The sequence below is a fragment of the Podarcis pityusensis genome, assembly GCF_964106645.2.
Source record: "Podarcis pityusensis genome assembly, chromosome: 5".
Classification (NCBI taxonomy): domain Eukaryota; kingdom Metazoa; phylum Chordata; class Lepidosauria; order Squamata; family Lacertidae; genus Podarcis; species Podarcis pityusensis.
This window is the reverse complement of record NC_138032.1, coordinates 87409933-87431498: the sequence shown is the minus strand read 5'-3', so window position 1 is coordinate 87431498 and position 21566 is coordinate 87409933. Positions and strand designations below refer to the sequence as shown.

At 48.5% G+C, this 21566-nt stretch overlaps 1 protein-coding gene across 3 annotated transcripts in view; it reads left to right on the top strand.

Moving 5' to 3' along the window:
* PSD (pleckstrin and Sec7 domain containing) overlaps positions 1-21566 on the top strand; it is a 90432-nt gene that overhangs the window by 23668 nt on the left and 45198 nt on the right. For 2 of the 3 annotated variants that reach the window (XM_081005436.1, XM_081005438.1), the window contains 5 exons: positions 2722-2922; positions 3493-3573; positions 6755-6867; positions 10284-10342; positions 12151-12240. In XM_081005436.1, coding sequence (XP_080861562.1) covers positions 2722-2922; positions 3493-3573; positions 6755-6867; positions 10284-10342; positions 12151-12240 — 544 coding nt within the window. The remainder of the gene's footprint in view (positions 1-2721; positions 2923-3492; positions 3574-6754; positions 6868-10283; positions 10343-12150; positions 12241-21566) is intronic. The other variant, XM_081005437.1, reaches the window with a different exon arrangement.

The window sequence follows — 21566 nt, the reverse complement described above, 5'->3', positions numbered from 1 at the left end:
TTGACACGCAGAGCCAACCGCTTCCGGATCTATAATAAACTCAGCGCTACCAGTCAGAGCAAGCTGCAGAGCTGCAGAGAAAGGAAGCTTAGGGAGATGCTGTGCAAATTCTCTTACAACATTTAGAATGAAAATGCTGTATTCACCATAGACTATATAGAAACAAACTGCAAATTAAGATGGAACGGCTAAACCAGCATAAGAAGAAGAGTCAGCTGAACATCATACTGGTTGGAACAGAATGAATTAGCGTAGAAGCGCTGATCTTGCAATCAACACATTTTCATTAATGGGTTTTGCCAGCCCGTAATCAGCAAGAGGTGTCTTTACTATCATTTGTCAAAAGCCATTCTGATTTCTACTGGCTTGGCCAGTTTGCATATTCTTTCGAAATCTGGGGTGGGTGGGTGTATCTACGTATATCTATATATCTATATCTATATCTATATATCTATATATCTATATATCTATATCTATATCTATGCCTAGCTGAAAATATAAAGATGTGTAAAAGATCTACCAAGCAGTTCTCCAGTTTGTGTTAAAACTTAAAACTGCTTCTGTACCACAGTGCTATTTCTTCTGCTCCTAACAGACAGACATCCTGCTACATAAACAAGTTAAAGTCCAGGCTCTGTGGGAGTTCATGCCAGTGGCTCATCTGAATGAATTTCTGGGTTCATGTGGATGGACCAGAATGAGGCGCGTTCCCCCCCCCCCCCCACACACACACTTTAGGGAGGCTCTCAGTTGTCATCTTTGTAATTTTAATCCAATAATTAAACACCCACAGGTGCTTAAGATAGCATTTAATACTCTCTTTATTGGCACAGAAAGAACATTATATCCCCAAAACCTCAGTTCCAAAAATGAGCTTTGGATGGAGTTTAGATTAGAATTAGATTAGCGTTTTCAGGATTGACAATCATAAATCATGCAATTGATAAAAAAGGTAATCTGAAAAGGAATACACATTGTTCTTTAGGGGGATGTTGCTCTTGGACACAACTAGAGTAGTGGCAGAATATACATTTTAAAACTAGGGTAAGAGTAGTCAGATTGGTTCTGGATAACTTTTCCCACAACAAGTTTTCCATTTAGTTTATCAAATGCCGCCTTGACATCCATAAAGGCTACATAGTTCTCATCATCTTCCTGCCTACGAAAGAACTGCCAGAGATAGTGGAGCCAGGTGGGAATGGGGGGGGGGGGCTGGTGACCATTGTGACAGGTAAGGCAGAAGGGAGGGAGCCCAAACTGTAGCTGGGAGCCAGACCCAGACCCAAGCGGAGCCAATTAATTCCATCCCCTCCCAACATTTCTTCAGTGAGAATAGGAACATCCTCTTCTACGTCAGAAAGCTTCTCTCGCATTTGATCTCGCCGCACACGTAGGTGTCATATTCACATTGACATCGTTCACCTTGAGCCAATTGCAACTTCGCCGCCGAACCTACCTCACAGGATTGTTGTAAAGAAAAAATGACAACACCTTCCACAGACGCAGTGGAGATTTTCCATTTCCTGTCTCCTTGAACCAGTTCATTCATACAAACAGGTGGAACATTTCCAATTGGAACCACTTCTTTTCATGTTTAAATGGTGGGGGGGGGCCTCCAAAATTGCTGCCTGCTGATTTCTGGCTTCCAGATATCATTTTGGTGATGTCTTTAGCCCTGGAACACAAAACTGGGAGTGGCAGGGGAAAGATCCTTCAGGATACCAAATACTTTTGTCACCCACGCTGCTCCTTCTAGCCTCTGGTTTGGAATAATAGTAACCAGAACAGTATTTTTGAAATATACTCAGAGTCGCAAAGTGATTTCATGCTCTTTATTCAGCTCATAGTGGTGAGGAGGAATGGAAGTCCCCTCAAAGTATCTGCTTTATATACATTATTTACACAATGGGCTGCACGTGGTTAGCTAATTCCGGACTTCTCCTGTAGGCCAATCAGGTTGTGGATTCACTTCTATCTGGAGCTGGATTGGGTGGCTCCTGCCGACCAATCATACTGCTGCATTGTTCTAGGACCAATCAGACTGCTGCAGTTTGGATCCTATTCAACTCAGTACATAACAATTTTCCACAGTCCCAATCGGCATACGTCACACACATACACGCCTAAGACTGGGTGATATCTGGGTTTCAGCATCACGATATATCACCAGCTAAACATCACAACATACTGATATATCACAATGTCTGAAATAAGGATGGAGCTATATAGAGGCATTGGCTGGCTTCACAGTTTTTCCCGCATTGTGATTTTTGCCAGCCCCTGCTCTTTTGATTCGCTGCTCCCTGCATGAGGCAGGGAAGAGATGAGCTGGCAGAGTTAACAGGGGCTTCAGGAATCGAGAGAAGCATTGGCTGGCTTCACGGTTTCCCCCACATTGTGATTTTTGCATAGCACACACACACACACACACACACACACACATCACAATTCGTGATATATTGCCAGGTCAAAAATTATGAAACCAATATCCTGATATGGACTTTGAACCAGTTTGCACATGCCCCAACTCCTCTCTATGTAGCCTTTGTCAACCTGGTGCCCTCCAGGTGCAAAACTGTACTAGCTGGGGATGACAGATGTTGTGGTCTAAAACATCTGGAAGGCACAGATTGATTCAGAAGCACCTTCGGGGAAGGGCAAGAGCACAAAGGCTTCTGTGACAGCTTCTCTCTGTGTGTGTTTGTGTTTGTTTCATTTTAGTGAACATCCTCTCAGCCAGCTGGTCTCTGACTCTGATTCCGAGATGGACAGCACAGAGCAACTCGCCCTGGGCAGCACAGACACCCTCTCCAATGGGCACAAGGCTGATCTGGAGGCCGCTAAACGCCTGGCCAAGAGGCTCTACAACTTGGATGGCTTCAAAAAGGCAGACGTGGCCCGCCACCTGGGGAAGAAGTACGTGTGGGTATTAGGAGAAAAGATTCTCCCCCCAGAGCTTTGTTAATTCCCCGAGGGAATGCAGCAGCCTGCTTTCACCCTAAGCACAGGGAAGTCTTGTGGAGGAGGACAACCCTCAAAAGGCAGCCTTCCCTCCAGAATGACAAGCAAAGCTTTGGCTAGCTTGCCTTCATCACCAGGCACTCTTAGGAAGGCGGCGTTTTCTCTGTGGCCCACATAGTTATGCCCTAGGGATGGCCTGTCTCCTCTAGGCCTGACAGGAACATTCGCACTCGCCACATGCGCCTCTGCTCCTAATGCAGATGGTCACGGGAGAATAAAAGCTCTCCCGAGAGATTAAGGCACATAAAGGGGCGCATGACAAAGTCCTTCGCCAAAAACCTGTGCATGCTTCTTGCGGACCTAGTGGTGTGTATTCTGCCTCAAGAATTCTGCCTTCCTCTTCCCTTGCTGCGGTGTCCCTGATGTTCCCCGAGATCTCATCTCCTCCGTGTTTGTGCCTCTCTTGTGTTATATATACACGTTTTAAAATTTATCTATCTATCTCCCACCCGCCACCTTTCTCCTTTCCAGTAACGATTTTAGTAAGATGGTAGCAAGCGAGTACCTCAAGTTCTTTGAATTCACTGGAATGAGTCTGGATCAAGCGCTTAGGTAAGTGTTTAGGGGTGAAATCTCCAGAAATCTGTAAGGAGGGTTGCGGGGAGTTTAGTAGAACTTCAAGGGGAAATGGAACCTTCTGGAGCAGCAGTGAGACTGGTTTCAGGATTACCCTTTACAGTGGTACCTCGCAAGACGAATGCCTCGCAAGACAAAAAGCTCGCTAGACGAAAGGGTTTTTTGTTTTTTGAGCTGCTTCGCAAGACGATTTTCCCTATGGGCTTGCTTCGCAAGATGGAAACGTCTTGCAAGTTTGTTTCCTTTTTATTAACACCGTTAATACAGTTGCGACTTGACTTTGAGGAGCAACTCATAGAACGCGATGTGGTAGCCTTTTTTGAGGTTTTTAAAGACTGGTGATTTTTGAAGCTTTTCCAAAACTTTCCCGACACCGTGCTTCGCAAGACGAAAAAAATCGCAAGACGACAAAACTCGCGGAACGAATTAATTTCGTCTTGCAAGACACCACTGTATTTGCATTTTAAAGAATGCAGCAGCACTCACGTACTTTCATCTGTCCTTTTATGAAGCCAGCCATTTCTTTCTTTGTTTCATAAAATTCATACACTTCTTGATTGTGTAGAAACCTCAAAGAAGTTCATGGTAACTCACCAGCATTGGATAAGCCTCCTGTTTTTAAAGCCTACCTGGAACTGCAAAAACACGGTTTTGGGGTGGGGTCTTTCTCTTGGTAGGCCACAATGCATAGTGGGTGGTCTCCATTAAGAAGGGGGCCTGACTTAGGCAGGGCATGTACAAATTATTCTTTTTCGAAGTGTGTCTAGGCTAGGGTTGTCACCTGTCCTGTATAATACAGGCTTGTCCCATATTTCAATGTAAAATGTTATGTCCTGTATTGATACAGTTTGTCCTGTATTTCAGGTCTTACCCCCACCAAGATAGGGATCCTCTTCAATTGCATGCGTTTTTTTGAAAGGGCATGTGAAAAGTCATGTATTTAATCTCCAGCTGGCAAAGCACAGATTTACAAATTCATGTGTGTGTGACAGATTCCAGAAGCGCTGTCCTGTTAGTCTGCAATAGATTGTACTGGATTGCTTTGAAGTTGCTTCAGCACCGGATTTGGGGGGGGGGGAGGAATCGCCTCCCAACTGCCCCGCCCCGCCCCACCCTGTTCTGTCCTGTCCTATATTTTGCCAGAACAAAGGTGGCAACCCTAGTCTAGAGCAGGAGTCAGCAAACTTTTTCAGCAGGGGGCTGGTCCACTGTCCCTCAGACCTTGTGGGGGGCCGGACTATATTTGGGGGGGGGATGAACAAATTCCTATGACCCACAGATAACCCAAAGATGCATTTTAAATAAAAGGGCACATTCCACTCATGTAAAAGCATGCTGATTCCTGGACCATCGCGGGCCGGATTTAGAAGGCGATTGGGCCGGATGCGGCTCCCGGGCCTTAGTTTGCCGACCCACACAAGCCCGCAGGCTGGCAGCACTCCATTGCCTGTGCTAGTGGGTTTCTCTTACTGTCCATTTTTACCGCGGATGTCTGTTTTAATGTTCAGATTGAGTAGTTGGATCATGCATTGCATAACCTCCAATTGCCCCTGTTTTCCAGGGACAGTCCCAGAATTACGAAAGCCGTCCCAGCTTCTGATTTGATTCTGGAATGTCCCTATTCCCCCTGCCAGTGCCGAGTTTGGGGAAGAGGGTGAGCCCGTGCTTGTCCTGTGTGGCGATGACAGTAGTGGCAGCTGTATGGCGCGTCCCGTTGCCTCTCCATGGCCGCCACTACCAGCCTCCTCTCTTGGGCAGCTCGTGGCAGCTTCTGGAGGGTGGGTGAAGGAGGATGAGAGACTACAGCCGCCGAGGCCCAGTCCTGAGCAACACACCAGTTTCAAGGGGCATGCAGAGGGAGGGGCACCCTGAGCGAGAAGAAAGGTGGAGTGGAGTACAAGGAGTCTTGATTTAAAAAAAAAAAAAAAAAATGCTTTGTGCATCCGTGTCTAATTTTGCCCCTTTCTAAAATTTATTTATTGGTGTGTCTTTTTCTTTTTGTCAGTCTGCCAAAGAATAAAATAAAATCAGGATTAAGGGTTTTTTTCCAGGACTGCGGAGGACATGTGTGCTGTGCCCCATTGGTGTCATGGTGGTGGAAGTGCTCTGAGGGGGAAGATACAAAAATGGGGGGGTCAAGGAGGGCCAGTTGAGGGGGTGAGAAAGGTCCCTATTTTCACCTGAGGAATGTTGGATGGTATGGTATTGTACAGTGGTACCTCAGGTTAAGAACTTAATTCGTTCTGGAGGTCCATTGTTAACCTGAAACCGTTCTTAACCTGAAGCACCACTTTAGCTAATGGGGCCTCCCACTGCTGCCACCGCGCCACCGCCATGCAATTTCTGTTCTCACCCTGAAGCAAAGTTCTTAACCCGAGGTACTATTTCTGGGTTAGTGGAGTCTGTAACCTGAAGCGTCTGTAACCTGAAGCGTCTGTAACCTGAAGCGTATGTAACCCCTCAGAGCACTACCACTGTAATTGCGTGTGCTTTTATTCTTTGCAACTGGTTTCCTATTTATCAACCTCTTGGCGAACCACCTTGGCAATTAAGAGGCATGTAAATTAAATGCGGGACGTGGGTGGCGCTGTGGGTTAAACCACAGAGCCTAGGACTTGATGATCAGAAGGTCAGCAGTTCAAATTCCCGTGATGGGGTGAGCTCCCGTTGCTCGGTCCCAGCTCCTGCCAACCTAGCAGTTGAAAGCACGTCAAAGTGCAAGTAGATAAATAGGTACCGCTCCGGCGGGAAGGTAAACAGCGTTTCCGTGCGCTGCTCTGATTCACCAGAAGTGGCTTAGTCATGCTGGCCACATGACCCAGAAGCTGTATGCCGGCTCCCTCGGCCAGTAAAGCGAGATGAGCGCCACAACCCCAGAGTCGGTCATGACTGGACCTAATGGTCAGGGGTCCCTTTACCTTTTTAAATTAAATGAAGATGATACAAGGGTGCTGCGTCGTCCCTGGGTGTCGACAGTGCCTAATAAGAAGGGAGAGATGGGACGATCAGGTGGCCGTGGTAACAGCACTGTGAATGCTGCTTTAAACTTCGTACCTCCGAAGGAAGAGAGGTTTCCGGTGCTCTGCTCAAACATCAGAATGTCAGAGGGCAATGGGTATTGCTTTGAGGAGTTACCATCACTTCGTTTCCTTTCCAGATCTTTTCTAAAGGAGCTGGCCCTCATGGGTGAGACTCAGGAGCGGGAGAGAGTCCTGGCTCATTTTTCGCAGCGTTATTATGAGTGCAACCCCAAGGCCATCTCTTCTGAGGGTGAGATAATTGTGAAACTAGGAGAAAAGGGGCGGCTGAGGTTCTTGGACCAAAAAGTTGGTTCTGTTCACAGAGACGTCTCATGCAGTGCCACAAGCAGGCATCTCTATGCTTCGTGGCAGTAGTTTTCAACCAGCGTGCCATGGCACCCTGGGGTGCCTTGAATGATGGTCAGGGGTGCCACGGGCAACACTGGCCTCAATCCCTCTTTCCTTCCCTCCCTCCTCTGATGCCCTCTTGTATCTCTGCCTCCCAAAGGCTTGCACAGCTGTTTGTTGCAGCAGCCCCAGCTACAAGCTCCCCAGGTGAATGGCGCCTCTGGGGCTGGCCAGGGAGTGCTTCCTAGGCCCTTGTGGGGCAGTGTGAGGAGGTGCCTCTCTTTGGGGCAGGGGGGGCTGGCTCAGAGACCAGGGGTGGCAGCTGCAGCTGCCCAGAGGACTCCCAAGGGTAGGGAAGAAGAGAGGAGGCTGAGGGAACACTCTACAAGGGAGGGCATTCAAAAAAGGGTGAAGGGCTGCCAGCTCTGCAAGCAAGGGCCCTAACTGGGCTCCTGAGCCCCACAGGAATGTCGCAGAAAGAATATACCGTATTTTTCGCTCTATAGGACGCCCCAGACCATAGGACACACCTTGTTTTAGAGGGGGAGAACAAGAAAAAAAAATCTCCCCCTCTCTGCTCAGCGCCCCTTCAGCGAAGCGGCAGGAGAAACGGAGCCCCTTCCATTTCTCCTCCCACTTGGCTGAAGGGGCGCTGCGCAGCTCTCCCTCTCTGCTGAAGCCAGGAGAGTCTTGCTCTCCTGGCTTCAGGCGGCTATCCCTGAAGCCTGGAGAGCGAGAGGGGTCGGTGCGCACCAACCCCTCTCGCTCTCCAGGCTTCAGCGAAAGCAACGCGAAGCCTCTGGAGCACGGAGGGAGCGCTCCCTCTGCGCTTCAGAGGCTTTTTGTTGCTATCGCTGAAACCAAGGAGCCTGCATTCGCTCCATAGGACGCACACACATTTCCCCTTAATTTTTGGAGGGGGGAAAGTGCATCCTATAGAGCGAAAAATACGGTAGTTGGTCAAGGGAGCTGTAGACTTGAAAAGTTTGAAAACCTCTGCTTCATGGGGTTGCTGTTTCACAAAAGGGAAGCGAAGGCCAAGAAGCTGAATTTCCAAAGATCAGAAGGGTTGTGAGAAGGAGGGAGGGAGTAGGTTGGGCTGGATAGAAGGATGAAAAGGAAGAGGTGAAGAATAGAGGGAAAGGCAGTTGAAGGATGCTCTGGCAACTCCAACCTGGCCTGCTGTCCCCACAGCGCCTGTGCAGGTAACAGTAATAATGATCATTTTTATTGTAATTAATACAGCCTTAATGAGTACAGGTAAAGCATATTGTGTAACTGGGGATAAAACTTCCCCCGCACTGAGTTTTTAGGCTGCCTACAGCCTGTCTGGGTAGCTCATTCAAAAACACAGAGAGATTATCAACTGGGGAGGGGGGGAGGGGCAACCTCCCATCCATTAGCTCCCATTGATGAAATATCAAGCAACGTGCCTAACAAAATGAATGGTTGCCTGAATCACAGCATAATGAGCTGCTGCTATGGAAGCTCACATTGTCACCAGGAATACACAGAAAACACAATGATTCACCCAAGAGCTAATATTGAGTGTTTGACTTGTGCACGAAGCTGAAAGCGCTTGAGAAGAAGACAACACTCTTTTGAATTTTAAAACCAAGATGAACATTGCATAATAAATATTTTAAAACATGCCCCTTTCTGAAAGTGACAGCAGGTGCTCAGGTGCCTATGGAAGGGCTTAGGAAAGCAACTTCTCTCATCTTAAATGAAAATTCTAAGATCAAATGCCCCCTTCTAAACTCCTTGGGCAATATGTAGATATAGGAGATAACTGCTTCAGTCACTTGCGGTGTGCCAAAACCTCGTGTTGCTTTCCTTCCAAATGTTCACTCATGTGGCTATGAATCTTAGAGTTGGAAGGAACCACATGGGTAATCTAGTCCAGTGTTTCCCAACCTTGGGCCTCCAGCTGCTTTTGGACTACAACTCCCATCATCCTTAGCTAGCAAGACCAGTGGTCAGGGATGATGGGAATTGTAGTTCAAAAACAGCTGGAGGCCCAAGGTTGGGAAACACTGATCTAGTCTGCAGTGCAGGAATATTTTGCTCAACGGGGGGCCATGAGATTAACAGTCTCATGCTCTATCGACTGAGCTATCCCAACCCTTTGAGCTAGTTAAAAGAGTCTTTTTAGCTCCGGTGTGGTCCACATTGGGGAAGCTTTTGACCAGTGATGATGATGATTTATTAAATTTCTATACTGCCCTTTATCTGAGGATCACAGGACAGTTTACACTATAAAAACACAAAAATGCATAACACAGCAACAAACAGCAAAAGCAACAACCCCCCACCCAAAGAATAACCCAACAAAGAAACAGGTTTGCCCACTTCAGACATTTTTTTCTATTAAAGAATGCTGTTTTACCTATATCAAGCCACAAACCAATGGCCAAATCCTGTAACACTGGGATCAAGCTCTATTTTCTTAACTTACATTTTAAAATTATTATTATTATTTGTTAAATTTGTATACCACCCTCTACCCGTAGATCTCAGGCTGGTTCGCAACATAAAATTACAAAATAAAAAACAAAATGCATAATCGAGATAAGAACAAAAACAAACCAATAATTCCCTGCCCACAACACATCTAAAAGGGCATCGGGTGTCAATCAGCCAAAGACCGGGTTAAAGAGGGACATCTTCGCCTGGCACCTAAAAGTGTGTAATGAAGGCGCCAGGCAAACTTCTCTGGGGAGAGCATTCCACCAACAGGGAGTCACCGCAGAAAAGGCCCGTTCCCATGTTGCTGCCCTCTGGACCTCTTGTAGAGAAGGCACACAAAGAAGGTCCACAGGGGACAATCTCAGGGTCTGGGTAGGCTCATATGGAGAGAAGCAGTCCTTCAGGCCTCTTTTATTTCATGTAAATTTTGGAATGGTTCATAGAATCATAGAGTTGGAAGAGACCACAAGGGCCATCGAGTCCAACCCCCTGCCAAGCAGGAAACACCATCAGAGCACTCCTGACATATGGTTGTCAAGCCTCTGCTTAAAGACCTCCAAAGAAGGAGACTCCACCACACTCCTTGGCAGCAAATTCCACTGTCAAACAGCTCTTACTGTCAGGAAGTTCTTCCTAATGTTTAGGTGGAATCTTCTTTCTTGTAGTTTGGATCCATTGCTCCGTGTCCGCTTCTCTGGAGCAGCAGAAAACAACCTTTCTCCCTCCTCTATGTGAGCATGTAAGCACACATGGCAGAGAGAAAGTTGCCGAGCTGCAAAAGGGGTTGCTAAATTGATGGGTGGCTGGATGGGGGGCTGATGATCTCTCTCTCTGGTGCTTGTGCTACAGATGGAGCCCACACTCTGACCTGCGCCTTGATGCTCCTAAATACAGACCTCCACGGCCATGTAAGTGCTTCTATCCTCCCACTCTCTAGCTGGTATGCTGAAAGCCTTTTACTGACATACGTCAAGGCAGCTATGCAGGAAAATGTCCTTTGCTGAGCTGGGAAGGCTTTCTACCAAGCTAAATGAGCTATGGTGTATTGTCGCAGCCAGATTGTGCAATTGTCTGGAAGCTCCCCTGTGTGCCAAATATGCCTGTTCTGCTTCCTACAACCTTCCTTTAGAACTCCCTGCTGCCCAGAACACAGTGGCAATTTCCCCATGGCAAATCAAAGGAACATGGGGGATTTTTAAAAATGCCAGTAGCTGACCTAGCTCAGAAGCAGAATAATGACATTTGCTGAAATACATCCTGATTCTGAATCTGGAAGGGGGTGCAGAGGAGGGTTGGCTCGCAATGAGCCACCTTCCAGAATATGGCACAATGCTCCATGTCCCTGCAGCAAAATAGAAGGGGTGATTTAAGAGAAGGGGGGTTGTAAACAAGGATGGGGACAAAATTAAGTAAGCATGGGGGGTGGAGAAAGAGGTGAGAGACTGAAAAGAATGGGTGGCAAAAGATGACCAACACAAAGGCAAGAGGAAATGATTGGCTGATGTATGTATAATACATGCATACATACTTGCAGCATCCCAGAATAAGAGATGGTTGTTCTAAGACTTAGAAAGGTCTCCAAATGCTTCCAAGCCAGAATCAGCTCAGTACATTTTGCAGCCAGAGGTGAAGGTAGTGGCGTTGCGTTGTTTGCCAGTGCCCGGGGCATGTGTGCTGGGCAGGACCAGGGGCGAACAAAACCCGCCACACCAGCCCAGCCCTTGCCACCGATGCTGCCAGCACAGAGGCAGGGCCATCTTACCCATAGGCACTAGGAGTGCGGGGCACCCGGGCACCGGGCTCTAAGGGGTGCCAGGCTGAGAGTCCGGGGCCCTAGTCCAGGGAAGAGCCCGCCCGTCGGTCGGAGCACCGTGGCTGGCTCTTCTGCTGCAGGCGGCTCTGCGGCGCAGGTTTGGGGGCGACTGAAACAGCGAGACACTGAGGCAGCCGGCCGGCTCTGCCCGCCTGCGTGCCTAGAACTGGGCAACTGGGGGGGGCGCCGGGGGGATCTTTGCACCCCGGCACCGCATATGCTTAAGACAGCCCTGCACAGAGGGTTCACGGGGCCGCACTGCTGTGCCCACCCACCCACCTACACAGGGGGGCGCCCAGCCGATGCGGCCCTTGCCAGGAGGATCCCCCCAATGCTGGCCAGGCGGCCATTCAGCAAGGGGGTCAAAGACGTGGCGGCCAGGCCAGGCTTCAGGGCCGCCTAGAGACCCTTGACAGCAAGCAGGGTGGGACGGGGAGCCTGCATGAGGGCACTTTGTTTACGCACCCTCAAAATTGTGCGCCTGGGGCTACGGCCCCCTGGCCCTTCCCACACTGCGTCCCTGGATGAAGGACAAGATCCCTACACACCCAAGCCGAATTTCACATAAAGAAGGTGACCAGAATGACAGTTGAATCTTTCCTCCCCTCTGACAATGGGACAGAATACTCCCATCATTCCATACAGCAATGTCTTCCAACACTGCGCCTCAGCTCCCCACACTGCATCAAGATATGTAGATTGTGTTAAGCAACCATGGCTAAAAGCCATCATTGGACACCTATCCTCCATTACATTGCCTAAGCATTTTTATTTTATAATGCTATACAACCCAGCACTTATCACCATATCTTCTGACATCTTAACCTAATAAATCTGACTTCATGGCTTCTGTTTCTCATGACTCTGTCACTCTTTACTCCTTCCCCCTTTCCTCCTCAACAGAACATTGGGAAGCGGATGTCCTGCTTGGATTTCATTGGGAACCTGGAAGGACTCAACGAAGGCAGTGACTTCCCCCGGGAACTGCTCAAGGTAAATCCCTTAAGAGCTCTTCTTGTGCAGGGCAAGGAGAGGCTGTGGTATCTGTTTGCATGGCATTATTTCTGGGACAATTGCCCAGGCCGATAGGGGCTTCCCTACTCCTCAATCCAAGAGAGGCCATTTGAATAGGAAGAAATGGCACCATTGTCCTGGCCAGCAACGTTTTCAAACAGAGGCTTTCTGAAGCCAGGACGTTTATTCTGCGATATGGCTATGAGATTGCTGTGCTTGGAAACAGAAGAGGATCTCTACTCTCCACACTGAATCCCAGAAGATGCGCACTGGTAGTTATCAAAGTGAACAGAATCCTCCATGCAGTGGCATAGCATGGGGGAGGGTGGCCCCGGGCCCAGAATTTCTCAGTGCTCCTGGTGCTGGGCTTGCCAGCAGTGGGGAGCCATGGCTGGAAGGCAACAGAGGACACGCGAGGACAGCCCTGAGCTCTCCTGGTTCAGGTGCCTGCCAGCATGCCCCTCAGCCCCTCAGCCCCGCACCTCGCCACCGCCACCTACGTGCCATCTGGCCTGGCCGAGAGGAAGGCAGGAAAGCACCAGAGGTGGGAAGTCTCCCCCCCCCCCACCGATGCATGCCTCCATCCCTGCTGCCCAGTCCACAAGGGGGTGCAACACTTGCCCCACTCCGGGCACCGGCAACCCATGCTATGTCACTGCCTTCGTGGAATCTAGTATGTGGCTAAGAACCCTAAAAACCTCTGGCTTCTTCAGGGCTCCCCACCTCTAAATAAAATGCAGGCCTTGTATTGGGGAAGACTCCTTTGAAAATGCACATACTGTGTCTGCCAAAACTTCCCAATGACCTGAGTTTCTGTGTCCTGCAGGGCTAACCTACCCATAGGATAAATGGCTGGTGGCTCTCTTTGAATTTCCCATGGGGGGGTGCTGGTGGTGGTGGTTGAAGAAGTTACAGGGGGCACCAGCTCACAAAGTTTGGAAAGAGGGGTGCTCTTTCAAGTTGCTTAGCCCTTCAGAAACAGACTGCTTGGGGACTGAGCTAATCAGGGGTGGCAAATAGATAAAGAACAGGGGTAAGGCAGAGGTACAGAGAGCTCTGCTGGTCCTGACTCAGCCACCCTAAAGCCCAAGGGCAGCTCTGTTCAAAGACTCCCCCTGCTGTCAGAAAGTTGGGCTGCCCTTAAAATTGGGTGACGCAATTAGGTAACAGATGAAGAAATGCATGTTTGCAGTGTCTGAAAATTTACACCAAAACATACAAATTTACACCCAAACACCTTTTAGAAGATCTTGGAGGGTGAGGGGAGGTCTTTGCAAGATGTGGTTCAAATGTCACATTTCAAATATGCATTTCTGCTGCTCCGCTGCTGCGATTTCCTGGCCACTTTCCTGTCAACTTACTCAATATATAATAGGGGGAAATATGGTGTCAGACATAGCCAAGAAGTCTTTATTTTGCTGAAACGGGAATTCTCCCGACTCCTCCGGTGGCTGAGCCTGATAAAAAGCCAAAAACTGTAATAAGTAGGGCTACAACATTTATCCAATTAACTTGCTATGGAGCAATTAAAAGGTGACTCTTTCAAAGGGCATTTGTTAATTATTTTCAATACAAGAATGTACAGGAACTATGGGTGGCAGGTACCATCTTAGGGCAGAACTAGACCTTATGGGGGGAAACCCCTCCGACTCATTTCCTTCATATCACTAATCTAAGATCTGAGGAAGGGAAGCTTTTGAAGAGGAGAATCAGGAGGCAAGAAGGGATACTAACTACTACCCCCTACAGCTGGGCTCCTAAAGTGGAAGGGGGAGGTGCGTCTGGGAAGAAAACAGCCTGTGGAGGCTTTTACAGAGAGCAGCTGGTGACAAGAAGTTAGGCATCCTCCTGGATACACCTATTTGCTAAAATAGTACCTGGTTTCACTTCGGGGGGGGGGAACGATCCCTCCCACCTCACGCAGAAAGGAATGCTTTCGTAAGGCGGTACTTATTGTGACATGTTCATGCATCATCCGAAACAAAATGAGATCGCTATTATTAATAAACACTTATGAAAACCGCTTGCCCCCCCCCCTGACACACATATTTTTTAAGAGCTATAAAAAGGTAAAGAAAGGGACCCCTGACCGTTAGGTCCAGTCATGACCGACTCTGGGGTTGCGGCGCTCATCTCGCTTTATTGGCCAAGGGAGCCAGCGTACAGTTTCTGGGTCATGTGGCCAGCATGACTAAGCCGCTTCTGGCGAACCAGAGCAGCACACGGAAATGCCGTTTACCTTCCCGCTGGAGCGGTACCTATTTATCTACTTGCACTTTGACGTGCTTTCGAACTGCTAGGTTGGCAGGAGCAGGGACCGAGCAACGGGAGCTCACCCCGTCACGGGGATTCGAACCGCCAACCTTCTGATCAGCAAGTCCTAGGCTCTGTGGTTTAACCCACAGCGCCACCCGCGACCCATTTCTAAGAGCTATACAGCATCGTAAAATAAGACCGTTCTGAGCATAGGCTCACAGCCTAATAGAAAATAAGCAAAAATCAAAGTTATTCAGGAGGGAAGAAGGAAGCACGCATTCGGGAACCATTCTCACTGCTCTTGCTTCAGCGTGGTTGTATACTGGGGGCGGGAAGGTGTGATTGCCTACGGATCCCATCTTGCAGCCAGGGCTTGAACGAAACAAGCATGTCGCAGACAACGGCCTTTATTCTCCCTTGCACCCGTGTGCTTTCTCTGTTCTTTTCTCTTCGCAAGAAGCAGTGTTTCAGTACACACAGTGCAAGTGTCAGAGGACAACCTCTTCTGTTCTGCTTGTTCATCTTTGTGTTGACACCAGTCTCATGGTGCCGCACAGAAAGAAACAGTTTCATCTTCTCAGTAGCACATCGGTCTAGGAAGCAGTGAAGCAGTTTGTATTCCATATACAGATCTGCTGCTATGTGCTTTCTGTAGCACCCATGCCTCAGTTTCCCCACTTAATTCTGCAAGGACCTGTTCCCGTCAGGGATGTCCTGAACACACACAGTTTGGCGCTCGGGCTGGTATGCATGGTTCTCTTCCCCCTCCCCATTTTATCCACACAACCTGTGAAGCAGGTTAGGCTGAGAGTTTTGGTATTTGCCCTGTGGTCACCCAGTGAGGTTAATGGCTGACCGGAGAGGGAGGGTGTCCCTGACTGTAGAACACACCACAGTTGTTCTGCATAAGAAAAGAAGGGTGCTGCTGTATCCCTTGGCACTGGATCCCAGGAATCTGAGAAAATTATATTGGCTTTTCTAAGAAAGGTGAGTTAGAAATATGCAAAAGAAATGCATGTTGAGCAACCAGCCATTTCTGCCAAGGAGGTGGGTGGGTGGGTGAGCTTTGCACCTCTTCCTTCTGTCTGGCAGAGGTCCTGGAACAGGCCAGACATCTCTTAAAGGTTTGCTGGCTTAGCGATGCAGCCCTGCAATGGCTTCCTGCTCAGATCTCCTGCTACTCCTGCACGCACTGACACAACTTGTGCAAACAGCCAGTTAGCAAGGGGCTTCATCTGCCCTCGGCAAGCAAGGAGCAAGAGCATCACAGGCATGATTCAGGCGTCTGAGTAGAAGCCTGAAATTCTTCCATCATCACTCTTTCCACAATTAGAGCAGCGAAGAGGACCCCCCGTCCCTGCTCTCCCACACGTACCAAGACGGTACGGTCGCTGACCTTCTCGGCGTCAGCTAAATGGTGTTCTTAGACAGTGAGGCTAAGTAAATTAGAATAGCTTCTGATTCATAGTTCAATAGTGCTTCAAGGACGTAGGAGCACAAGGTCTCTCTCAGCTGCTGGTCACAGCCTCTGCCTAAGAGCGGTCCCTTCCGCCAGGATATTTCTTCGCCCCATATGCTGGGGTGTATGGGGTATTAGGGGAGCGGTAGTACCTCTGGTGGGAGATACGTTGTGCTCCTGCAGGGGTTGTTTGCCCACCCTTTTGGTCCCCACCCTCTAATCAGCACTCACCTGTGGCTCCTAGAAGCTGTCCGTAGGCGACAGCGGCCACACCCTGCCAACTTGGCCTCACAACCGTGGGTGCCCGGGACCATGAGTGCCGTGCAGCGTGCATGGCCCTGGCACCGAAATTTGTGGGTGCTCAGCCTCTTCATGGCAAATTTTGTGGGTGCTTGGGCACCCAGGGCTCCAGGGCGTTGGCACCTGTGCCCTGGAAAGTGGCTTCAACTGGCCAACAAACCAGATGAGGGCATCTGATAGGCTTCGAACCTTCCGTGAGTTAGGGACTTGGGAAGACAGGCTGTGGCGGATTGAGCAGACGAGACCAATAGTGGGTCCAATGGCCAAGGCAGCAGTTACTGCATTTGCCATAGAGGGAAATGAGGGGCAGATGGGGCTCGTCCACCTGGGAAGGTAGCCCATCTAGGAGAAGGAAAACTCTGATCCTAAACCTCTGTTGCCTTGTGGGATATCTCCTGGAGAAGAAAAGGCTAAGGAGTAAACCCTGCACAAATCAGGAGTGGAGTCCCTAAGATGGTTGGATGGCACCTTGTATGGCTCCTGGCAGCTCCTTCCATCGCGGTGGTGACAAACGTATTACTCTGCTTTCGTTTGGACCACATCAGCGTAGCCAAGAGGGCAGGGGTCTTGTCATCCGGGCAGCCCAGCACCTCCATACACACTTTGGCGCTGCTAGCGCAGGGGTTTGACTTCTTCCCTGGAGGCACATTCCATTGTCTCTTGAGACAGACAGATGCCAGCAACAATTGGTTCGTATATTTGGACACATCCTTTGAAAGATTTTTTTATTTTTAGAATTAGGAAGAAAATATAAGCAGAGGTAAAGGTAAAGGGACCCCTAACCATTAGGTCCAGTCGTGGCCGACTCTGGGGTTGCGGCGCTTATCTTGCTTTATTGGCCGAGGGAGCCGGCGTACAGCTTCCAGGTCATGTGGCCAGCATGACTAAGCCGATTCTGGCGATTTACCTTCCCACCAGAGCGGTACCTATTTATCTACTTGCACTTTGACGTGCTTTTGAATGCTCACCCCGTCACGGGGATTCAAACCGCCGACCTTCTGATCGGCAAGTCCTAGGCTCTGTGGTTTAACCCACAGCGCCACCCGCATCCCCTATAAGCAGAGATAGTGATGCATTATTGTAGGTGACCCTGTGGCTGCCTTTTTGAAGTGCTCCCCCGGGGGCTTCTGCCCTTTAGTGACACAGCAGTGGGAGTGCTTCCCATTGACAGACTTTTTTTATTAAAAAAAAAAAAAAAGAAGAAGAATGTAACTCCTAAAAACTGTTGCAATCTGGTGTGGCTGGGCTTGGGCAGTTGCAGTTGTGCAGCTTTTTCTCCATTGTTGCTCTGGGCACATTTTGGGTGAGAGCCCATTGCTACCTGAGCTCTGGGGAAGCAGGGATACCTTTGGAAGGAAGGCATCTCAGTTCTGAAGAATAATCACTTGTTTGTGACACACCTGGAACTCATCTTTTGAAAAGACATTCACTTTCAAATCACCTGATATCCCAGGTGTTCCCAAACACCCAGATTGACTCACTGGATTCAGAAAAGCAGTTTCTCTGCTGCTTCTTTAAACCAAATCTTTTTTTTTTCCCCTTCCCCACCTTTGGGGCCCAAATGAGAGTCACAACCAAAGACAAGGTGTTGAGTGGACCTGTGTTTGCCTAGAACTTCCTTTTGTGGACAAGTTATACTAAATTATATCTGTTGGGTGGGATTGCATCCTTGAAATTTGACCATCCCTGTTTGTGCCTTACCGGTCATCATAAAATGCAGCTTCGTTTTCTTGCTCTGCTCACATCAAGTGACCTTTCCTGCAGGTGCCAAGAGCCTGGCATGCAAAAGTTTTTGGATCCTCCAGATTCTGTCCACACACTGCTGGGTCCACTGCAGTTCAGACTCACTTCAGGAAGCATTACCATTTGAAGGGCACATGACTTTGGTGCTTTTCCCATGTTTTATTTATGTGTTGCATTTATCTTTCAAGAATCTCAAGGTAGTATGCATGGTTTTCCTCCTCCTCACTGTTTCATCCTCACAACCAGTGCTATTTTTCTAGAAAAAGAGATGCCGGAACTCACCATGAACACCTTCCTTGTTCTCTTATAATGGACCAAGCTCACCCAGTGAGCTTCGTGGTCGAGTGGGGAATCGAACCCTGCTCTCCCAGGCCCTAGTCCAACACTCTAACCATTGCACCACACTGCCCCTTGCAAGCACTTCCTCTTTTCATCCTTCCAGCAGAGGGATGGGGAACACCTGGTCCAGGAGCCAAATGCTTCTCTCCAGGCCATCCCTATCGGGGATCTATCTCTTCAGGCCACACACACACTAACCACACACCTCACTGGCCTAGCGCTGTCCTTGAACCCTGATCGTGCTTTTTGTTTGCCTGGATGGAGGCCAGAGAGGGGTGGGTGAGTGTGTGTATAGAAACGGCAAAATCCACACCTGTCGCATTGCCCACTGTTGCTTCTTGCCTCCCCACTACCGGCATGTGGAAGGTAGCTCAGAAGGGAATGCAGACCTAGGGTTGAAAATGATTCTGCATTCCTCTGCTAGCATACATTTGCACCAGGACCAGTGTGCTTGCTGCAGGAAAATGCACTGGGTACCATCAAAACATGTCTCACCAGTAAAGCGTAGCTGGGGGGGGGCAGGGAGATGTGATCATCCAAGTTAGCATTTTCTCAGTCTATTGAGCAGGAGCCAGCGTTGCAGAACAGGAACACACTAATATGATAACGTTACACAGCACAGGCTTTCAATTCAACATTACTGGGGAGGTGTGGATCAGTGATGCCCACACATCTCTCTTTAACATCTCACTCGGGCTTCAGATCTCTTGTTCCTTCAGCTCTCTGCACTAAAAAGAACAGCTTTTCCTAAACCAAATAGAAGATGTTAGCAGCTTTTCATCTGCACCATGGCTTCCTGTATGAGCTGGCGATGCTTGGCTCTTGCAAGCACCTAACTGATGCACACTGGCAGACATGGAGTGTTCTGCATCAGGTTCCAGTGACAAAATGCAATTTGCTTCCTGCCCTGTAAGATATGCTAAATCTGTAACCTTGGGGTGTTGTATGGAACAATGCAATGCAACATCTCCAGTACAACTTTCCGTATTTTTCGCTCTATAAGACGCACCAGACCACAAGACGCACGCACCTAGTTTTTGGAGGAGGAAAACAAGAAAAAAAAATATTCTGAATCTCAGAAGCCAGAACAGCAAGAGGGATCGCTGCGCAGTGAAAGCAGCAATTCCTCTTGCTGTTCTGGCTTCTGGGATAGCTGTGCAGCCTGCATTCGCTCCATAAGACGCACACACATTTCCCCTTACTTTTTAGGAGGGGAAAAGTGAGTCTTATAGAGCAAAAAATACGGTAGTTCAGGGGTTAGCAACCTTTTTCATCCGTGGGCCAATCCACCGTCCCTCAGACCATGTGGTGGGCCGGATTATTGGGGGGGGGGTGAACGCATTCCTATGCCCCACAAATAACCCAGAGATGCATTTTAAATAAAAGGACACATTCTACTCATGTAAAAACATGCCGATTCCTGGGGTGTCTATGGGCTGGATTGAGAAGGCGATTGGGCCACACCCAGCCCACGGACCTTAGGTTGCCTACCCCTGACTTAGCTGAAACTGTTACGTTTCACTTTCCTGACCACCTCCCAACCACCCCACTTTTTTTTTTGTATCTGCTTTTCAGTGCTCCTTGAAATGTCATATATTTTTCAAACAATTTCTCATGCATATTTCTTTATATTAATCAAGTCCACAAGGCTGGCTTTTAGAACTCTGCAGCACGGTGAAAACCTTGAGTTAGTCCACCAACTAAGACATTCCCCCAAAACTGGGTTTAAATGACCTTCATCATTCCTTAATTTGCAATTCCATTTTCTCAGAGTCTCCCTGACCAAACTGAGCTTTGTCGGCATCTGCTGATACAGTCTCCGTTAGCAATGGATGAGTTTTCATTCCCCAAGACAACCTGAATTCTACCCCACCCCACTGAGTCATTAACTCATCCCCCTATCTACCCAGCCCTTTCCCCCACCCTACTTATCCCTTAATAATCCCCCCTTTTTCCTACCCCAAGCAGCAGAAAGGTCTTCCATTTCCCCCTCTCCTCCTTTAGGAGCACCGCATAGAGATGCACCAAGCCAAAGAGCACATTGGAATTTAGTTTACAAGGACTATTGCATTATTTCCCAGAGGCTACTTTGCATTGCTAAGCAAAGCAACTAGAACAACAGATTGGGAAATGGAAGACCTCACTCAGTTTTCTACCATCAGTTCACGCCGACACATGGAGTAAGTGAGGATTTGAGAGCAGGCTGGCTGACTGGATTTATTATCCAGCTTGGATTAAAATCTAAGCCGAAGGAGGGGGGGGGGGAATGGGAACAGGGTCATTGGGTAATATGGATTTACGATAAACACATAACATGAAACATATTAACAGGTAATTAAAACACTAACCAGATACTGCTACTAAGGATTAAACATCGCACTGTCACACTGCAAAGCCTGGGTAAATAAAAAAATGTTTTATTGATGTCTGAAAGCTAGCAGTGAGGGTGACAGGCCTGGCTGTTCTGTGGGGATCATTCTGAAGTTGGGCTCCACCATGGAGACGGTCCTCCCATTTGTCCCCTCTCCCCAAATCCTGCTGTTGACTGCAAACAGAGCCTCACCTTCCCCCACCAATTTTATGCATCAAATTGGCTGGTATCAGAGGAGGCACTCCAGCAGATATTTGGCTACCAAGCAGTTTAGGGCTTTCGGTAAACTACAGTTTCCCAAACGTAGGTCTCCATCCGTTTTTGGACTACAACTCCCACCACCCCTAGCTAGCTGGGAAGCTAGGACTACAATTCCCATCATCCCTAGCTTAGCATGCAGTAAACCATTAGTAACAACTTGGGACTGAGCTCAGAGCTTTGGGATCAGTGTTCCATGGAATGAGGATTCCATCAGACTTCCACATTTAATAAACTGGCAGCTGCATTCTGCACCATTTCCACCGCAATTCACATGACTTGGGTGTCTTACAAAGAGTATAAAGGCTCTGCCTAACCTTAAACTCGTTCAAGTTGCTCATATAAGCTCAGGAACGATGGATCCATAGTGTTTCCAAGGCTCAGGCACTGTGGGACTGCATGTTCCCTGGAGCCTAAACCTTTGGGGCATTTGCACAGCTGTGTTAGCCAGAACTTGGATAAAAAGCAGAGACGTGCCATTATTTTGCTTGGCTGTTTCCCCCTCCACATTGTCTATGCAAATTATAATAAAAAAGTCACCTCCCACAAAAAATTCAGCTGGGATAGTTAAAAGTGTTG